At 44.9% G+C, this 16,609-nt stretch overlaps 1 protein-coding gene across 3 annotated transcripts in view; it reads right to left on the bottom strand.

Annotated features, from left to right (window-relative positions):
* PCDH15 (protocadherin related 15) overlaps positions 1-16,609 on the bottom strand; it is a 692,202-nt gene that overhangs the window by 167,073 nt on the left and 508,520 nt on the right. For all 3 annotated transcript variants that reach the window (XM_039384770.1, XM_039384768.1, XM_039384769.1), the window contains 2 exons: positions 14,283-14,395; positions 3,273-3,479 (listed from right to left, as the gene is read on the bottom strand). In XM_039384770.1, the coding sequence (XP_039240704.1) occupies positions 3,273-3,479; positions 14,283-14,395 (320 nt within the window). The remainder of the gene's footprint in view (positions 1-3,272; positions 3,480-14,282; positions 14,396-16,609) is intronic.

Below are 16,609 nucleotides of genomic sequence, written 5' to 3'. Positions count from 1 at the left end.
CCAAGCCCCATCCAAGCTGGCCATGGACACTTCCAGGGATCCAGGGGCAGCCACAGCTTCTCTGGGCAACCTGTGCCAGGGCCTCCCCACCCTCACAGGGTGTATTCCACCTGTATATCCAATGTAACCTAACTCTGGCAGTTTGAAGCCATTCCCCCTTGTCCTGTCTCTCCAGGCCCGTCTCCAAAGTTCCTCTCCAGCTCTCTTGGAGTCCCTTAAGTGACTGGAAAGGGCTCTAAGGTCTCCCTGGAGCCTTTTCTTCTCCAAGTGAACACCCCCTGCTCTCTTACATCCCAAGGTATGACTACAGCACTCTGGAAAGAGAGAGGATGCATCTCCTCTGGCAGATCCGATGGATCACATCTGTTGGCCTTAAGCAACAGCAAAACAAAAACTGATCCCGTTGTAGAATCTGGTGTTGAGACAGAGCAATCCCTCCCTATCTCCTGTGTCCACGGTCCTTATCCCTCAGACCTGGGGGAAGGGGCCTTTCAGGTGCAGCCCCAGCCTGGCAGCAAGGAGGGGACATGAGGGCCACTGGCCAAGTTCCAGCACAGTCCATCTGCCCAGCACATGGAATCACAGCCCAGCAGGGAGGGAGATCTCCCTTATTTTGGGGGACAGGGTGGGGTGTCAGAATTCAGGCTTTATTGCCACATCATTTCCCAGTCTGGAAATCCTTGGCAGTTACTCATCATGCCACACTGAAATATTAAACTTTTCCAATAATAAACAGAAATAATTCACTTTTGGCTCTTTGTTTTGCATCATGTGGCTGAAGTTGATTTTCACTCACTTCTCCAAACTCCTGTTATCCAACGTCCAATGAAAACTAAAATGTGATGTAAAACAACCATGTCTTAGGTTCACTAGGAAAAACAGTTGGGCTCTTGAACTGTCATATCCACAGGAGATTCCCTTTCCAATATCCAAATGTTGAGAGGAATTCATGGGAATGTGCTGATGGGCTAAAGAGGGGCCCAGTGATCAAACTGCTTGTGATGATTCTCAGAGCACCCCTCGAAACTCGAGGTATTGAACTTGTACTGACTAAATGAGTAACACAAAGCACTTTTGGTGGGGAACAGAAATCCCAGGATTGCATTACAAACCTAGGGAAGTAGAAGAACAAGTTGCTTTTCTGTGCAGAAGCTTTTGAAATTAAACATTTGCATTTTTGAGAGCATGTACATAGCACGTGGGTTGCTATCTACCTGGCAGTTCCATGATTCAGAGTCAGCCCAAATTCAGGATTTAGCAGTTCAAAGTTATCCTAATTTTCTGTCTTGTATATAAACTAATATGTAGTTACAGCAGAGAACCTTGTATTATCAAATCTGCCTTTGCCATCTCATGGGCAGAGCTGTGCAGCTGCCAGGGAAAGGTTAATCCCAGCACTATTAACTCCAGCCTGGAAACCCTCTGGAGGTTAATGAAGCCCAAATTCTGTCTGTCATCCCTTCAGTGGAATGATATCAACTGCCAGAAATGGGAAAGAGTCCCAAAAAAAGCAGCAGCATAGAAAACTGGCAGTCAATTTAAAAGCCTGAACTAGGACACTGAATTTTCTTTAATTAAGGAGAATTTGCTTTGAATTATTCCAAGCACAAGAGATTCAGCCCTTCTTTTTCCAGCTGTGGTAGGTGGATTCTTTGGACACTCTTTGTGTGCACAGGAGGATTTTCCAAGCTCATTGCAGCTCTGATCCCAGAATCATGGCAAGGTTAAAACTCATCTCATTCCAGTCCCTTTCCATGGGCAGAGACACCTTCCACTAGACCAGGCTGCACCAACCTGGCCTGGAACACTTCCAGAGATGGGACAGCCACAGCCTCTGTCACAGACAGACACACACCAAGGCCTATTTGAACCAAAGGATCAAATCAAAGGATCCCAGCAGCCTCCCAAGAAAATTTCTCAAATTAGCAGTTTAAAAAGGCCATGAAACTGTGGCATTAACTGCAATGATTTGCTGCCTGCTGTGCTCAGGAACACGTCACACCATCAGATTCTGTTCAGCACAATGTATTATATTTATAAACACACACCTGATGCCTGCACGCCTTGATTATTCCTATATTAACATCCAAGATCCCAGGAATTTGATCAAACAAGAAACTGCTTTGCTTTTAACAAAACTAGAGTGTTTCACAAGCAATCCAGACCTTCAGCAATGCCTGCTGGTGTCCCACACCCTCATCCCACACCTTTTATCCAGCCCCCACAAAGCCAGATCCAACAGTCATTCCCACCTGCCTTCCAACCGGTTTTTATCAATGTCCATAAATCCAGGGAGATGTTTTAATGGATAGGAAGGAGATATTCTACAGGAATGTGGCCTTTAAAAGACCTTCTTGGGACAATAAATCACTCCAGTGCAGTGATGCAAAAGTATCTGTCAGTGACAACAGTCTTGTGTTTCTTAAAAATCATGGATTTGCCTGTGTCCAACATGAATCCTTCAGAATCAGGGGGTTGTTTTCGGACTATCAGGTTAAGAACTAAAGAGTACTGACATGTATAACTAGTTCTACAAATCCTATCCCAAAACTCAGCTTTCCTTATGGATCTGAAGACAACCAGAGAACAGAAACCAAAAAGACCAACGGGGACAAATGGAGAGACAACAAGAATTAGAGGGAAAAGAAACATGAGCCAAAAAAACCCCCTCTCATAGCCTCGGTGAGAACTGAAGAAACATCAGCCCTGGAGTGATGTCCTGCTATACTACTTGGTTACAACAGTTCCTTTGAAGATCCCCATGAGTAGTGTTGCTATCCAAATCTGGGCAGAGCAAAGAAAGGATTGACCTTCCAGCCTCCTGCCCTCCTATTCCTCTTCTTCTCAGTTCAAACTACGACTTCCTGCCGCTCTGAGCCCCCCTCTCCCATTTTTCCACACTGTGGGAAAGGCTCATCCCTCTCTCCCATTTGCCCACACTGTGGGAAAGGCCCATCCCTTTCCCAAAAACCTCTTCGTGCTGAGGATTCATCACCTTGAACAGAACACAAACTCACGGAGAGCTGAGTAAAACACAGAGTAGTTTTCCAGCTCAGATGCACTTTCAAATCACTTCTCAAATTTGAACTCAGAATGAAAACAAAAAGGAAACTAAGATATAAAAAAGGGATAGTGAGTTTTGGTTGTTTTTTTTTTAATTTATTGATCAAACCTCCTTTGTCTCAATTTAAAAAAAAATTTCAGAAAGAAAGAGCCCTGAAAGCAATAAAAATTCAACCACAAGAAGGACACTGTAAGGGACCAACACATACCTCCTCCACGTCGTTGTCCAGCACCACGACCTGCAGTGGAGAAGTGAGGTTCTGGTTATCTGAGATGGTGGTTCCCACCGGGGAGGATTCCAGGATGAAGCCCTCGTAGGTGGATCTGGTGAAATAAGGCTTCTGGTTGTTCTCATCGAGGACCTCGATGTGCAGGTTGGCAAAGGCAGGAAGGGGGTGGCCATTGTCTTGTTCAGCCTAAAAAACACCTCATTTGTCAAAGGCTCTCTCAGCCAAGTTCAGCTACAAACAGAGACTGACTGGGGATGGCTTGGAGTTAACTATCAAAACCCAGTTAAAGAAATGGATACCATTGTACAGATCCCCCTTTTGTGAAACTGGGCATCATGAAAAAAAACCCAAACAAACAACTAAAAATTAGTAGGAGAGAAGAACAGAAAGACTTCCCATCACAACAAACTTTTACATAGTCCCAAGAAACCCAAAGCTCTACAGCACATGAGCAAACATAGTTCCTTAAACTCGCAGGACTGAGAGATTTGGAAAAATCTTTGAAGGACAAAAGAAAACTGGAGACTGCTGATTGTACAACAGAACCCAAGGCACCAGCAAGAGAGTTAAAGCCCAAAGGTGCTGCCAGCACACATGGATGCACAGTGCTTCCTACAGATTACTGGACACGATTCCCTCCCTCTCCCCCAGAATCCACCTCCCCAGTGTTACAGGAGTGGGATTTTAATTTGGAGTTTGCCTGGTTTTGCATCCTAGAACAGTTAGGGCTGGAAGGGACCTCAAAACCCATCCAGTCCCACCCCTGCCATGGGCAGGGACACCTCCCACTAGCCCAGGTTGCTCCAAACCCCATCCAACCCAGCCTTGGACACTTCCAGGGATCCAGGGACAGCCACAGCTTCTCTGGGCAACCTACTCCCAGAGAAGTTGTGGATGTGAGTGTGAAGCAAAATATTCTTTATTTCGATGAATAACCCCCAGTTTTCACCTGATTTATTCTTATTTTCAAACTTCCTAAACATAAAAGCACTAACTGGCCATTCCAGTGGGCTCATCCAACATAAACCCATGATCTTCCTTTCTTGTCTTTTAACTTTACAGCCAACCACTAATTAAGGCAAATAAACAAGGGAAGTAGAAGACAACAAGTAATTTGTTCTCTAATTTATGAAGAGCAAACCAGTTTTAATTATAGTCCTGCACATGTCCCTGTAGCAAGACAATAGTAGGGCATTGAAAGACAGTCTCCTATGGCCAAAATGTGTATTCCCAGGGCCAAAACCTGGGAATACCACACCAGTGGAGCCCTAGTGCCCGTCTGCAGACATGAGAACATTTGCCTGCTACTTGCACAGCACTGACATCATTCAGGAGGGATGAGATTTCTCTAAGGAGAGGAAGAAAAGAAAATGAACTCTGGAATTTTGGGTAGAATGCCATTAAATATCTCCCCTGAAGACCATTATACAGCAGACTGACTTCTAAAGGCTTGCATTTAATTTAACCTGCTGGCTGAAGAGATGTCTATGTTTAAATTGTTATGTGAGGAAATAGAGACTCTCTCCCGGGAGCAGGCTGGGATCTCATCTTTGCTGATTTAAGGATTTCCTAAGGATCATTCCTTCCTTGGTGTTAAACTCAAGCTTTAAGTGAGAAGTGATTGAGAGCAGCCCAGGCAGAAGGCCCTGGGGGTGCTGGTGGGGCAGAGGCTGGACCTGCCCCGGCCCAGAAACCCCCCGTGCCCTGGGCTGATCCCCCAGCGTGGGCAGCAGGGCAGGGGGGGATTCTGCCCCTCTGCCCCTCAGGGGAGACCCCCCTGCAGAGCTGCTCCAGCCCTGGGAACAGCCCAGCAAGGACATGGAGCTGCTGGAGCCAGTCCAGAGGAGGCCCCAAGAGGATCCGAGGGCTGGAGCAGCTCTGCTGGGAGGAAAGGCTGGGAGAGCTGGGATTGTTCAGCCTGGAGAGGAGAAGCTTTGGGGTGACCCAACTGTGGCCTTCCAGGGCCTGAAGGGGCCAACAGGAAAGATGGAGAGAGAATATTTCCAAGAGCCTGGAGTGTCAGGACAAGGGGGAATGGCTTCCCACTGCCAGAGGGCAGGGTTAGATGGGATAGTGGGAAGGAATTCCTCCCTGTGAGGGTGGGGAGGCCCTGGCACAGGTTGCCCAGAGAAGCTGTGGCTGCCCCTGGATCCCTGGAAGTGTCCAAGGCCAGGCTGGACGGGTCTTGGAGCAACCTGGGCTAGTGGGAGGTGTCCCTGCCTATGTCAGGGGTTGGAATGTGATGGTCTTTAAGGTCCATTCCAACCTAAGCCATTTTATAATTCTATGTTGCAGTATTTGAATCAATGTAATTAAACTAAGAGCAGCCAGCACAGAGACAGAGAGGGAAGGTCAGGGCTGACAAAGTTGCTTCTTTGAAATACCTACCAGAACTGGGAGATCTGGGTGAAACAAGGGACATAATTTATCTAGGTTCGGGCTAAGATTTAGGATTATATGTCCCACACTGGATTAATTTCCAAGGTCACAAAGTACAGCATAAGGAAAGAACCACTGATACGGATTAAAAAATGGCTTAAGGACAAGAAGGACAGAGTACCTTTAGAACTCAGAAGAAATTTGACTTTACTGTCAGTGAAGCCTGTGATGTGGCAGGGAAATGAAATTGGCACATAATGTGTCCAGACACTGTGCTTAAAAAAAACCCAAACCCCAAAACATACTTTTTTTTTTTGGTCACGTATCAGGTGACTTCAGGATCAGCAAGGCTGTAGTGCAGTGAACAGTCCTAGTTACAGAGGCCACCTTTCCAAATAATACAAGTCTTTCTTCTTCCCTTCCCTTAAAGAAAAACACCAACTATGAAGTCGTTATGCCAAGTTTTAAGTGATGGATGTTTGAGTTTTACATGAACAAAGATGCCTGTTTACTGCAGGAAGGAAATACAGCCATTTCTGTCAATAAGAGACATTACAGAACAAAGCCATTATTGATTTTAATAGTTTCATTGCTCTGGGAGTGCTGACACACAATTTAGGGTTAATCTTATCTCACAATCACTGGTCTTTCTAATGTGTATCTGTGACAACACTCTAAAGGCAAGAAAATCTTTTCCCACGCTGCTAAAGGTGAGGAAAACTTGCTGTTTCCATATGCGTGTGACAACTTTGAAGACTGATACGAAGCAACATTTTAGTAATGGATAGGAAAAGGTCTGGGTTTTCTGCACCCTTTTTCCCCCTCTCCTTATTCACAAAGACAGAACCTGTCCCTGCAATCAGATTTTCAATTCTACATCAACTCTCATTACTAGATTAAATACAGGATAGAAAAAGGGAGGTCTCAAAGAGAATTAGTTGAATACTGAGTTCACCTGAGGGATGAACATTTGAATAGCTAATTTAAAAGACCAGTAATTGTACTTAATACCTACAGGAGATGCACAGCAATTCAACCAAACTAATTATGTGGGAGATATCAGCCTTGTCAGGAAGTGGACTGAGCAAGTATTTAATGAAAATACACTTCTTTTATTCTTTTCTCTCATCTGTCACTGTGAGTTGAAACCCAAAAACTTAGAAAAGCAAAGATTTCTTAAATGCAAGAAAATATATTCATTAAGATACATGGGAAGAGAGGAAAAGTGGAGCTACCCTGAACAAAGATAACTCAGGTCACCAGATGCACAGAGCCAAGAGATCAAAACAGGGTGTGAGGATTTGAAGGCTGACAGTCTTGCAAAAACCAACCAAACATTGCAAATACAAAGTTTCTGAAGTGCTGGGGGAAAAAAAAAAAGTTAGATAATTCAGGACTTTTTAAATCTCAAAAACCACGGACTTTGGAGCATTTCTCTAAGTCCAGGAACTTCCAGTGCAGGGAGCCTCAGCTGAGGGACATCTTCTCATTGCCTGCTAGCATTGTGTTGTCTAAAATTCATAATAAAAGAATCACAGAATCACAGAATCATCAAAGTTGGAAGAGACCTTCAAGATCATTGAGTCCACCATTCCCCCAGCAACAACATAATCACCCCTAACCCATGTCCCCAAGTGCCACATCCAGATGTCTCTGGAACACTCCCAGAGACAGTGACTCCACCTCTGCCTGTCAGAGCAAACAGGCTCTGTCAGAGTCACAGAAACAGAGAATGAATCAAGGTTTGGGTTGGAAGGGACTTAAGGCTCATCCCATTCCACCCCCTGCCATGGGCACGGACACCTTCCACTAGCCCAGGTTGCTCCAAGTTCTGTCCAAACCTGGCCTTGGGCACTTCCAGGGATGGGGCAGCCACAGCTTCTCTGGGCAACCTGTGCCAGGGCCTCCCCACCCTCACAGCCAAGAATTTCTTCCATACATCTCACCTGAATTTCCCCTCTGTCAGTTTGAAGCCATTCCCCCTTATCCTGGCGCTCCAGTTCCCGAGGCAGAGTCCATCTCCAGCTGCCTTGCAGGCCCCTTCAGACACTGGAAGGTCGCTCTGAAGTCTCCACTCAACCTTCTCTTTCAGAGAAGAACAACCCATTTGATCTGTTTTAAACTTTGCCCCCTCCTGCTTCAGTTGATAACTCCTCGCTCTGACATTTCCAGAGAGAGTGAACTGTTGATTCTCCTTCACCCTCAGAACTCTGACACCGTATTTTACAGGTGTCTACCACGGCCTCCTCCTTCCTCACCTGACAGGAGCCTGCTTCAGTTCTGCTCTGTCCTTCTTGGGACAGGGACCAGAGCTGTGCACCTGAATCCCTTCAGTACTGCTGTGGTTTTTTTCTCTGTTCTGTTCTCTATCTTCATTAATGATTTCTAATTTTGCCTCTTTTTTTTTGACAGCCACGGATCACTGTGCCAACCTTCACACTCAGTGCTCAGTTCCAAGGCCAAGATCTCATTCCCAAGACAAGCCAGAACCCATCATTCTCAGTAGAAGGCCGGGATGATCTTTTCTGACACGTTTCACCTTATTTTTAAGCCATGCCTTATTTTATCAGCTGTTTTATTACCGACTCACTCGGTCTTGCAAAGTCCTTCTGCAATTCTACAGTCAATCCCTGGAAGTTTCACCTCTGGAAGTGTTCAAAAGACATGCAGATATTGCCCTTGGGGATAAGGGTTAGTGGTGGGCTTGGCAGTGCTGGGGAACGGGTGGAATTGGTGATCTCAGAGGGCTTTTCCAACCTCAGTGGGATGCACTCACACATGCTAAGGGGGGTGGCTGATTGCACTGCAAGACCCCTCTTTACTGCACTTGAAAGGTTCCTGAGGTCTAGAACAAAAGAAATGTCACTTGTATCTTCAAGAAAGACAAGAAGGAGGGTCCAGAGAAGTCCAGAACCTCCCCTCAGTGCTAGGGAAAGTCGTGGGGGAGCAGATAATTCTGGGAGCCATTTCCAAGCATACAAAGGACCAGGAGGAGGCTGGGAGTCATCACTCCCATGGGTTTATGAGGGCAATTCATGCTCCACCACCCTGACAGGTCTCTGCAGTGAGATGAATGGCTTGGTGGGCATGGGGAGAGCAGTGGGGATCTTCACCAGGTTGCCCAGAGAGGCTGCAGAGTTTCCAAATACTCTCTCCCCATCCTGAGCAGGGGGTAGGACTGGCCATTCTCCAGAGGTTCCTGCCAATCTCAGCAATGTTATGATTCTGTAACACCTCAGGATCATAACAAGCTTTTTTATTCCGGTATTTCACCCACTGAGATTGTTCCCAAGTTGCTTCAAAAGCCAAGGGCTCCACCCCAGTGCTGTGCTCCATGACCTCCCTGGCTTTTAAACTGATCATGTCTTAGCCTTGCCCTCTGCACTTGGAACAGAAAACAGCCTTTGTTCGATGAACAGATCCCCCAAAACATGGCTAAATGTACTTTATTTTCTGCCTTCGAAGTGCATGTTTGTCCACAGTTTGATCCTAAGGCTGTTGCAGAAGCAAGGTCTTCTTTTCATGGAATGCAGGAAGTTTTCAACACCCTCGAGAGCAACGGACAGGAGGGATCAATGAAGTTCCCAATGGGAAGAGAGAAACCAATTAATCTCCCGAGGGAGAAGCAGGAGAGCACCACTTTCTGTTGTTTCTGCTGAGATCCAGATCAGGGAAAATTGTGCACATTGTGAAAGGGCTTCCCTGTACTGGAACAGCTGATACATGTTCTGGGAGCATCTCCCTGATCCAAAGCATCTCCACAAGAAAGGAATCACAGAATCATGGAATATCCTGAGCTGGAAGGGACCCACAAGGGTCATCAGTCCAACTCCTGGCCCTGCACAGACACCCCAACAATCCCACCCTGTCCCTCAGAGCTTTGTCCAAACCCTCCTGGAGCTCTGGCAGCCTTGGGGCTGTGCCCACTGCCCTGGGGAGCCTGGGCAGTGCCCAACCACCCTCTGGGGGAAGAACCTTTCCCTCAGATCCAACCTGACCCTGCCCTGGCACAGCTCCAGCCGTTCCCTGGGTCCTGTCCCTGTTCACAGAGAGCAGAGATTGGAGCTGTCCCCCCAGTGCCCCTTGAGAGGAAGCTGTTTCCAGCTCCCAGGCATTTCCTTGGGATGGGCAGGACAACAGGCACACAAATTCCTGCCCAGGAATGTCACTGCAAATGGCATCTTATGCATGAAGCCGAGTTCACTCACAGTTTTCCCTGATTAACATGGAATTTGGTCTGGCTGCTACTCAGTCTCGCAGAAATGCTCACAGCAAGTACACCTGACTTACTCACACCTCTAATGTCAGCCTATATAACAACCTGACAATTCAGCAGGGGAAAACCTTCTAAAGATTCTAAATCCCACTCTGTTCAAAAATTCCAGCCAGTAAAAATTCCAGAGTAAACAGAATTTTACAGGAGAGTTCCCCATCACTTCCTGCAGAGTGGGCCCACAAACCAATTTCCCGGTGACACTGGAATTTCAAACAGTCTGACCTTCTGTCACCACCTGAACAACAGGGAAATGCAATCCCACTGTAGAAGTGTCTTCATGGTGTCATCTGACCCCGGGTCAAGGACAGCCTGGCAGAGGCACCTCGTGGGGATGGCACAGAGAGGTCCTTGGGATACAGAAAATCCTCTTGTAAGGATATTCTTCAAAATAATCTGCACCACTGTGGCACAGACACTTCTCTTCCCAAAACTGCAGGGAAAGCACCAAAAAACCCTTTTTCATAGAATTCCAGAGTGGTTTGGGTTGGAAGTGCCTTAGTGCTCATGGAATTCCAACCCCCTGCCTTGGGCAGGGACACCTCCCACAAGACCAGGTTGTGAGAGTCTATTCCCTAAGAACCATAAAACTCTTGGTTTCAAGTAAAAGTCTTATTAAAAAGTCAGCCTACAAATGTTATTTGTAGCTGGGAAACTTCTTTCCTCCTTCCCTTCTCCCCCTTTTTTTTTAATCTAATTTGATTTTTTTTTTTTTGAGATGCCCAATTTACATAAATCCTTTCCAATTTCCCAAATACAATTAAATACAGTGGACAGTGGTTTAATACCATACAGGCTCTATGTAAACCTACTCTAAAACCACATTAGCAACTTCATTTCCCCTGTGCACAGGTGCCCCCATGAGATCAACAAAACAGTCCTCTGCTCTCTCACCTGATGTGCAGCAAGTTCAGCAAAATCTGGTTTCTTACAGATGTGGTAAATTCTCTGGAGTGCAGCAATTCCAGGAATTAGGTTTCACTGGCTGTGTAAGCACATCCAGCCTTCAGCAGCCCATCCTCTTTGCAAATTGATTATAATAGAACTGCCAGGTTAGATTTTGTCTGATTGATAAATAACCCAAGTTCCAAGAGGAAAGGATCCAAATGCATCAAAATTTGATTAATTCTCCTTTTGGTTTCATGTTTTACATGCTTTAAAAATAAATAAAACCTCACTAACACTTTTTAGAGCTGGTAACAAGAACATAGTCTCATGTCTACAGTGCAACGGTCATGTGTATCTAATTTTAATTACAGTATTATTAACACTGGAAGCCCTTTCAGTTTAAAGGTTCTAAATCCACACAGTGTGGCAGCCTTGCTAATGAAACATGGAAATTTCAATGGGACACCCAAAAAAATCCACATGTTCTTTTGTAAAAGCCCACATTGTTTGGCAGGGAATGGAAGTGCCACAGGAGGACAAAATAGTTTTTCTCCTTGCTTATCATCTATTATGTTCTGGAGATAGCACAGAGGCTGAAAAACAGCATTTCTTATTAAGATATTTAGTTTTTTCCATTGTCTCCCTATTTGAGAATTCAAAATTTATCAGCAATCCAATTTTTATCCCACAGGTGAGCACACCCATTTCCTGTCCACCTTCCTTCCTGCATTCAAATATTCATGTATTGACTTAACCACCTTTTCCATTTCACTCTTTTCCATAATAACTTAACAGGAAAAAAAAAAAAAATTGATCTCCTCACATGAGAGGGAATATTTTAAAGATTAAATTTTGTGAGTGCTGCAAAAAACAGTGTATTTTCTGTTTGAAGGGAAACATCACACAGATAAAACAGAATCAGATCCAACAACTTCAACGCTGCGAGAAATGAAAACTTGAGAACGAGCAACACAAGAATCTGAAGGTTTGATTTGGTACAAGCCTGAGACATCACAGCAGTTCAAAAGGGCCCTGAACAGCACAGCATTAAAACTTTTATTATTCTAGTTGGTGGCACACTGTCATTCTTACAGACTGATCATTTCCCTTATTATCCCCCTGACTGCACCTACAGCACAGCAACATGAACCAGCAATGCCTACAAGCAGTGCCATTAACAACCAAAGGGGCCATTTAGGCTCAGGAGATGCCCCACCAGAGCAGGGTAAGGGGTGGCTGTAATTGGTGTGTTGTGCTACTGTACCTGGCTGCTGGAATTTGGAAATCAAAGTGCTCCAGGGCTTTAACCTGTCATTTCGTAGTATATTTAGAATTCTATATTTAGAATGGTTTGGGTTGGAAGGGACCTTAAAGCTCATCTTGTTCCACCCCCTGCCATGGGCAGGGACACCTCCCACTAGCCCAGGTTGCTCCAACCTGGCCTTGGACACTTCCAGGGATCCAGGGGCAGCCACAGCTTCTCTGGGCAACCTGTGCCAGGGCCTCCTCACACTCACAGGGAACAATTCTTTCCCAATATCCCATCTATCCCTGCCCTCTGGCAGTGGGAAGCCATTCCCCCTTGTTGTATCTCTACACGCCCTTGGGAAAAGTCCCTCTCCATTTATTTAGATGTTAATTCACCCAAATTTCCACATCTCTCCCAGTGGCAGCAGAACTCCAGAACAGGAAGTAAGGCCCAAAATAAGTTTTTAATCAAGGAATCCAATCCCAAATGATTTCACTGTCAGCATGCACCAGCTTTGTACTTTGCTGCATTCAAAATCAGCCAAGGGAGGAAATCAACACAGTATTTAAAGAGGTGCCAAGTTATTCAACACTGTTATGAGCTGCAATTTTGTTTCATCTTCTGTCCTACTGTACTCACAGCTCAGTTCCTCAGGAGATACAGAAAGGACCTGTATATTAACAAACTTATTACCACTGTATTTGGACAGTGGGTGGCATCCCTGCCTATGGCAGAGGGTTGGAACTAGATGGTCTTTAAGGTCCCTTCCAATCCAAACTACCTGCTTGAGTTGAACATTTGTATTTAGAAATAAATTCGATACTACTAAGTATTTAAATATGTGTTTAAATATGGTGCAGTTTGAAAGCACGCTCTTTTTTCTCCATGGAATGCCCTGATAAATACACAAGTGCTCTACTACAAGACTGCAGAGATTCCTTTCTCTTTTATTTGCCCTTCCAGCTACGAAAAAACAGAACAAAACCTTGATTTTTCTGTCATTAGACAACAACTCCAGGGTCAGGTCCAGACTCTCTCCAAAAGAATCAAATGTAACTCTGCTCTGTTCTCACTGCCACCATCTTTACTGCACTGATTTTTGTAGCCTGGTGCAAACCCCACCTACAGCAAAGCTTTCAGCTTTGTACAATTTTGCTTAAAGTAAAATTAACAGCTTAGTACATTTAACAAGTCAAACACTGATATTGTCACCTCCTATTCTTTTCCTCTTAATCCTCAAATTGGCAAAGAAAGCAGCAAATTCTGACTGTATTTTATATGTGCAGAGCTGGGACTCAGTAACCAGGGGAAGATGCATGTTGAGAGACATGCTGAGACCAGGTTCCTCCAAGCCCTGTCCAACCTGGTCTTGAACCCTTCCAGGGATGGGGAATGGTTTATGGCTTCTCCCATTAACAGGAGCTGATTGAGCTCAGCACTGGTTATGTTTCAGGAGCTTTCTTTCTATTCAGTAGCAAAGCTCTGGACTGAGCTGCCTTATTTTCAATCTAACCTGAACAAAACAAAACCAACACTAAACCAAGAAACCCCCCCACAAAATTGCTACAAGACGTGGAGATGATTTTTTTTGTTGTCCTTGCTCCCAGTATAAGACAAGAGGAACGGGCAGGAACTGATGGCCAGGAAGTTCCAGCTGGACAGGAGGAAGAACTTGTTGGCTGGGCAGTGCCCCAGCCCTGAAGAGAGAGCAGAGAGGGGGTGGAGTGTCCTCCCTGGGGCTATTCCAGAGCTGTCTGGACACACTCCTGTGCTCTGGGCTGGCCCTGCTGGAGCAGGGAGGTGGCACCAGATGCCCACTGTGGTCCCTTCCAGCCTGACCCATCCTGGGATCCTGTGAATATTCACTACTCACACACTTATCTGCACCTCTATGAACCTTCAGCACAGGAACACGTGAAACAGAAACCAAATGCATTCTCAGGAGCCATAAAAAGCAAACAGACAAGTGATACTTTGTTTGTTAATACAATATAACATGAACTGTTGGGACTCTGCCATGATTCATTCCCTTTTCTCAAATACTTCACACCCTTGTTCCCCTTGATGGTGTTAAATGATGCCTGGCAGGCTAAAAATGAGAAGAGAGCACTGCAGGAAAGACAAGCAAGCCCACCCCACATTTTCTTCAGAGCTTTTTGTTCTCAAAAGAATATAGAAAGATGAATTCAGCTCAAATTACCTTAATAACCAAGTCAAACTTCTGGTGTAAATCCCTATTTATTGGCTTGAGGAGTGTCAGTTCAGCTGTTGTGAGATTCATATGGAAATACTGTGGATAATCCTCAGGGGTACCTGCAAGAAAGACATTGAGGTTTGAATAAATCTGAAAGGTTTAGTTCAACAATGTATTTATTTTACTCATTAGTCATCAAAGGAACAAAACCTAATCCTGTTATTGTAAGGATAAAATATTGCATCATGTGTACATGGAGCTTAAGGATACTACTAAGTTATGTGTTTAATATTACCATTGTGTTTAATATTACCATTATGTCCCTGCTGTCCCTGACCACGAAGATTCTTCTCAACTGGGAATCCCCAAGTGCTTGATAACAACAGGAGCATTATTAATAGCATAGAAGTAATATATATAAGTAATAGCATAAATGATAATTGTACAATATAAAAACACACGGGCCATTTTAGAAATCCTTCTAAGAAATGAAGTTTCTTATCAGGGAGGAGGCACCAGATGAAGCAGCTTCCATTTCCTGCCAGCTGGAAATGGTGTCCTCATGGCTGGGGATTTGCAGGATAGTCTCCAAACCAGTGGAGGCATCAGAGCCTGAGCAGATGTGGGATGTCATGGAGACTGAGCAAGGGCCCTGAAAGGCTGGCACAGCCATTGCCCTGCTGGGTCTGGCACCTGCAGCCCAAAAACCTTCCAAAGGGCTCCTGCTGGAGCCAGGCAGACACGGGAAGAGGGAAGGACTCAGCTGCTGGGATTTAGAGCCACGTGACTCTCAAAGAAATGGCACCAAAGGGCTCCAATACTCAAAGCATTGGTACCAAAGGGCTCAGAGAGCCACAGTGTTGACACACAGCACAAACTCTGGCACCTCCCAGTTTGGCAGTGTTGGGAGAGCATCCCAGGAAACCAAAACACAGATTATAAACCTAAGCTCTGGAGGAATTTAGGTCTGGGAATAGTCCTGTGCAGCAGCTGAGGGGCAGAAAGCGCTCCTGGCTCGTGGGATGGACGTCCCAGGAAGTGCCCTGAGCCATGAGAGCAGGGCAAACCTTGCCATGCCAAATCCTGAATCCAGCCAGGATTGAAGCACAACAGGGCAGAAGATTCAACACAAGAAAAGAGCACCTTCCTGATAAATGGTGCTGTTATGTGTTCACCTTTCAAGAGGAATGGTTAAGAAACTGCTCTTAGAAAGCCAGAAGCTGCCTCAGGAGATGGATCACTGTCCAGACTTCATGGGCAATAATTTCATTTGCAGCTCCTCAAATGACAATCAGTTGCCAGATATATAAATTATATATATATATATAGTGTATACATATATATATATGGGGTTTTTTTCTGTGACTATCTTGATATACACGTATGTCATCGACCCAGAAAGCAGCAGAAGAACTACTGTGGATTATTCTTTCTACTACACTACCACCATCAATGCAGAGCTTCAAGTTCCAAGTCCTGCCTTTTAAATTCAGCTCCTAATTAATTCATCTAATTCTTTAAGAGCACAAGGCACCCAGCAGCAGCTCCCAGTTTTTGGCAGGTAACAGACTGCTGTGGTCTTAGAGGCTTCACATCACCAGGGCTGATGCTGAAGCTAAAAAAAAAATAAAAAATCAAGATATTAAGGACTAAATGCCAAAGCAGAAAAGAAGAGGTTCCCTGAAGGAGAAAATTATGGAGGGGAGGAGTTTGCTTTTCTTGGAGCCAGAAGAGGGGTTTTGTGGGACACGGTGCTTCCAAAGGCATCAGGGAGCACACAGAGATGGAGAGGAGCCCCCCAAAAATGCTGGGGGGGGCTTGTGGCTCTTTAGTTAAAATATCAACCAAATAAAACAGTCACTTGTGCAAACTGGCAGCAGAAATCACAGAGACAGTTCCAGGGTCAGAAGCTGGCAATTTAAAGGAAAATTTAACTTTTCTCAAAGACCAGCCCCAGAGGATAAAAAAAGGCTTAAAATTACTCATAAAAATAATATTTTACTAGTAATTTACTAGTAAATATAGTAAAATTTATTAGTAAAAATGGTATTACTAATAAAAATAAGGGGAGGTGGGTTTGCTTCACACTTGATATGTCCAGGCACCATATGTGGCTCTACTGCAAGGCCCAAATAAATTAATTAATGTTCCTGAAAGTGAAGGATGAGAAAAATTAGTGCATTACAAAAAAAATATTCCAAATATCACGTTTCCAAATGTTAAACATTGGAAATCCACAGTGCCCAAAGCACAGGCCAGGATTTGTACAGGTGTGAAGGGGAGGATGAAAACAGGGGAAAAGAAGAACCAAATAGAACAGTCAAATCAAATAA

This window comes from Pipra filicauda, unplaced genomic scaffold (assembly GCF_003945595.2).
Source record: "Pipra filicauda isolate LSUMZ 115617 unplaced genomic scaffold, ASM394559v2 scaffold371_size1224239_pilon, whole genome shotgun sequence".
Classification (NCBI taxonomy): domain Eukaryota; kingdom Metazoa; phylum Chordata; class Aves; order Passeriformes; family Pipridae; genus Pipra; species Pipra filicauda.
This window is presented reverse-complemented; position numbering and strand designations above follow the sequence as displayed.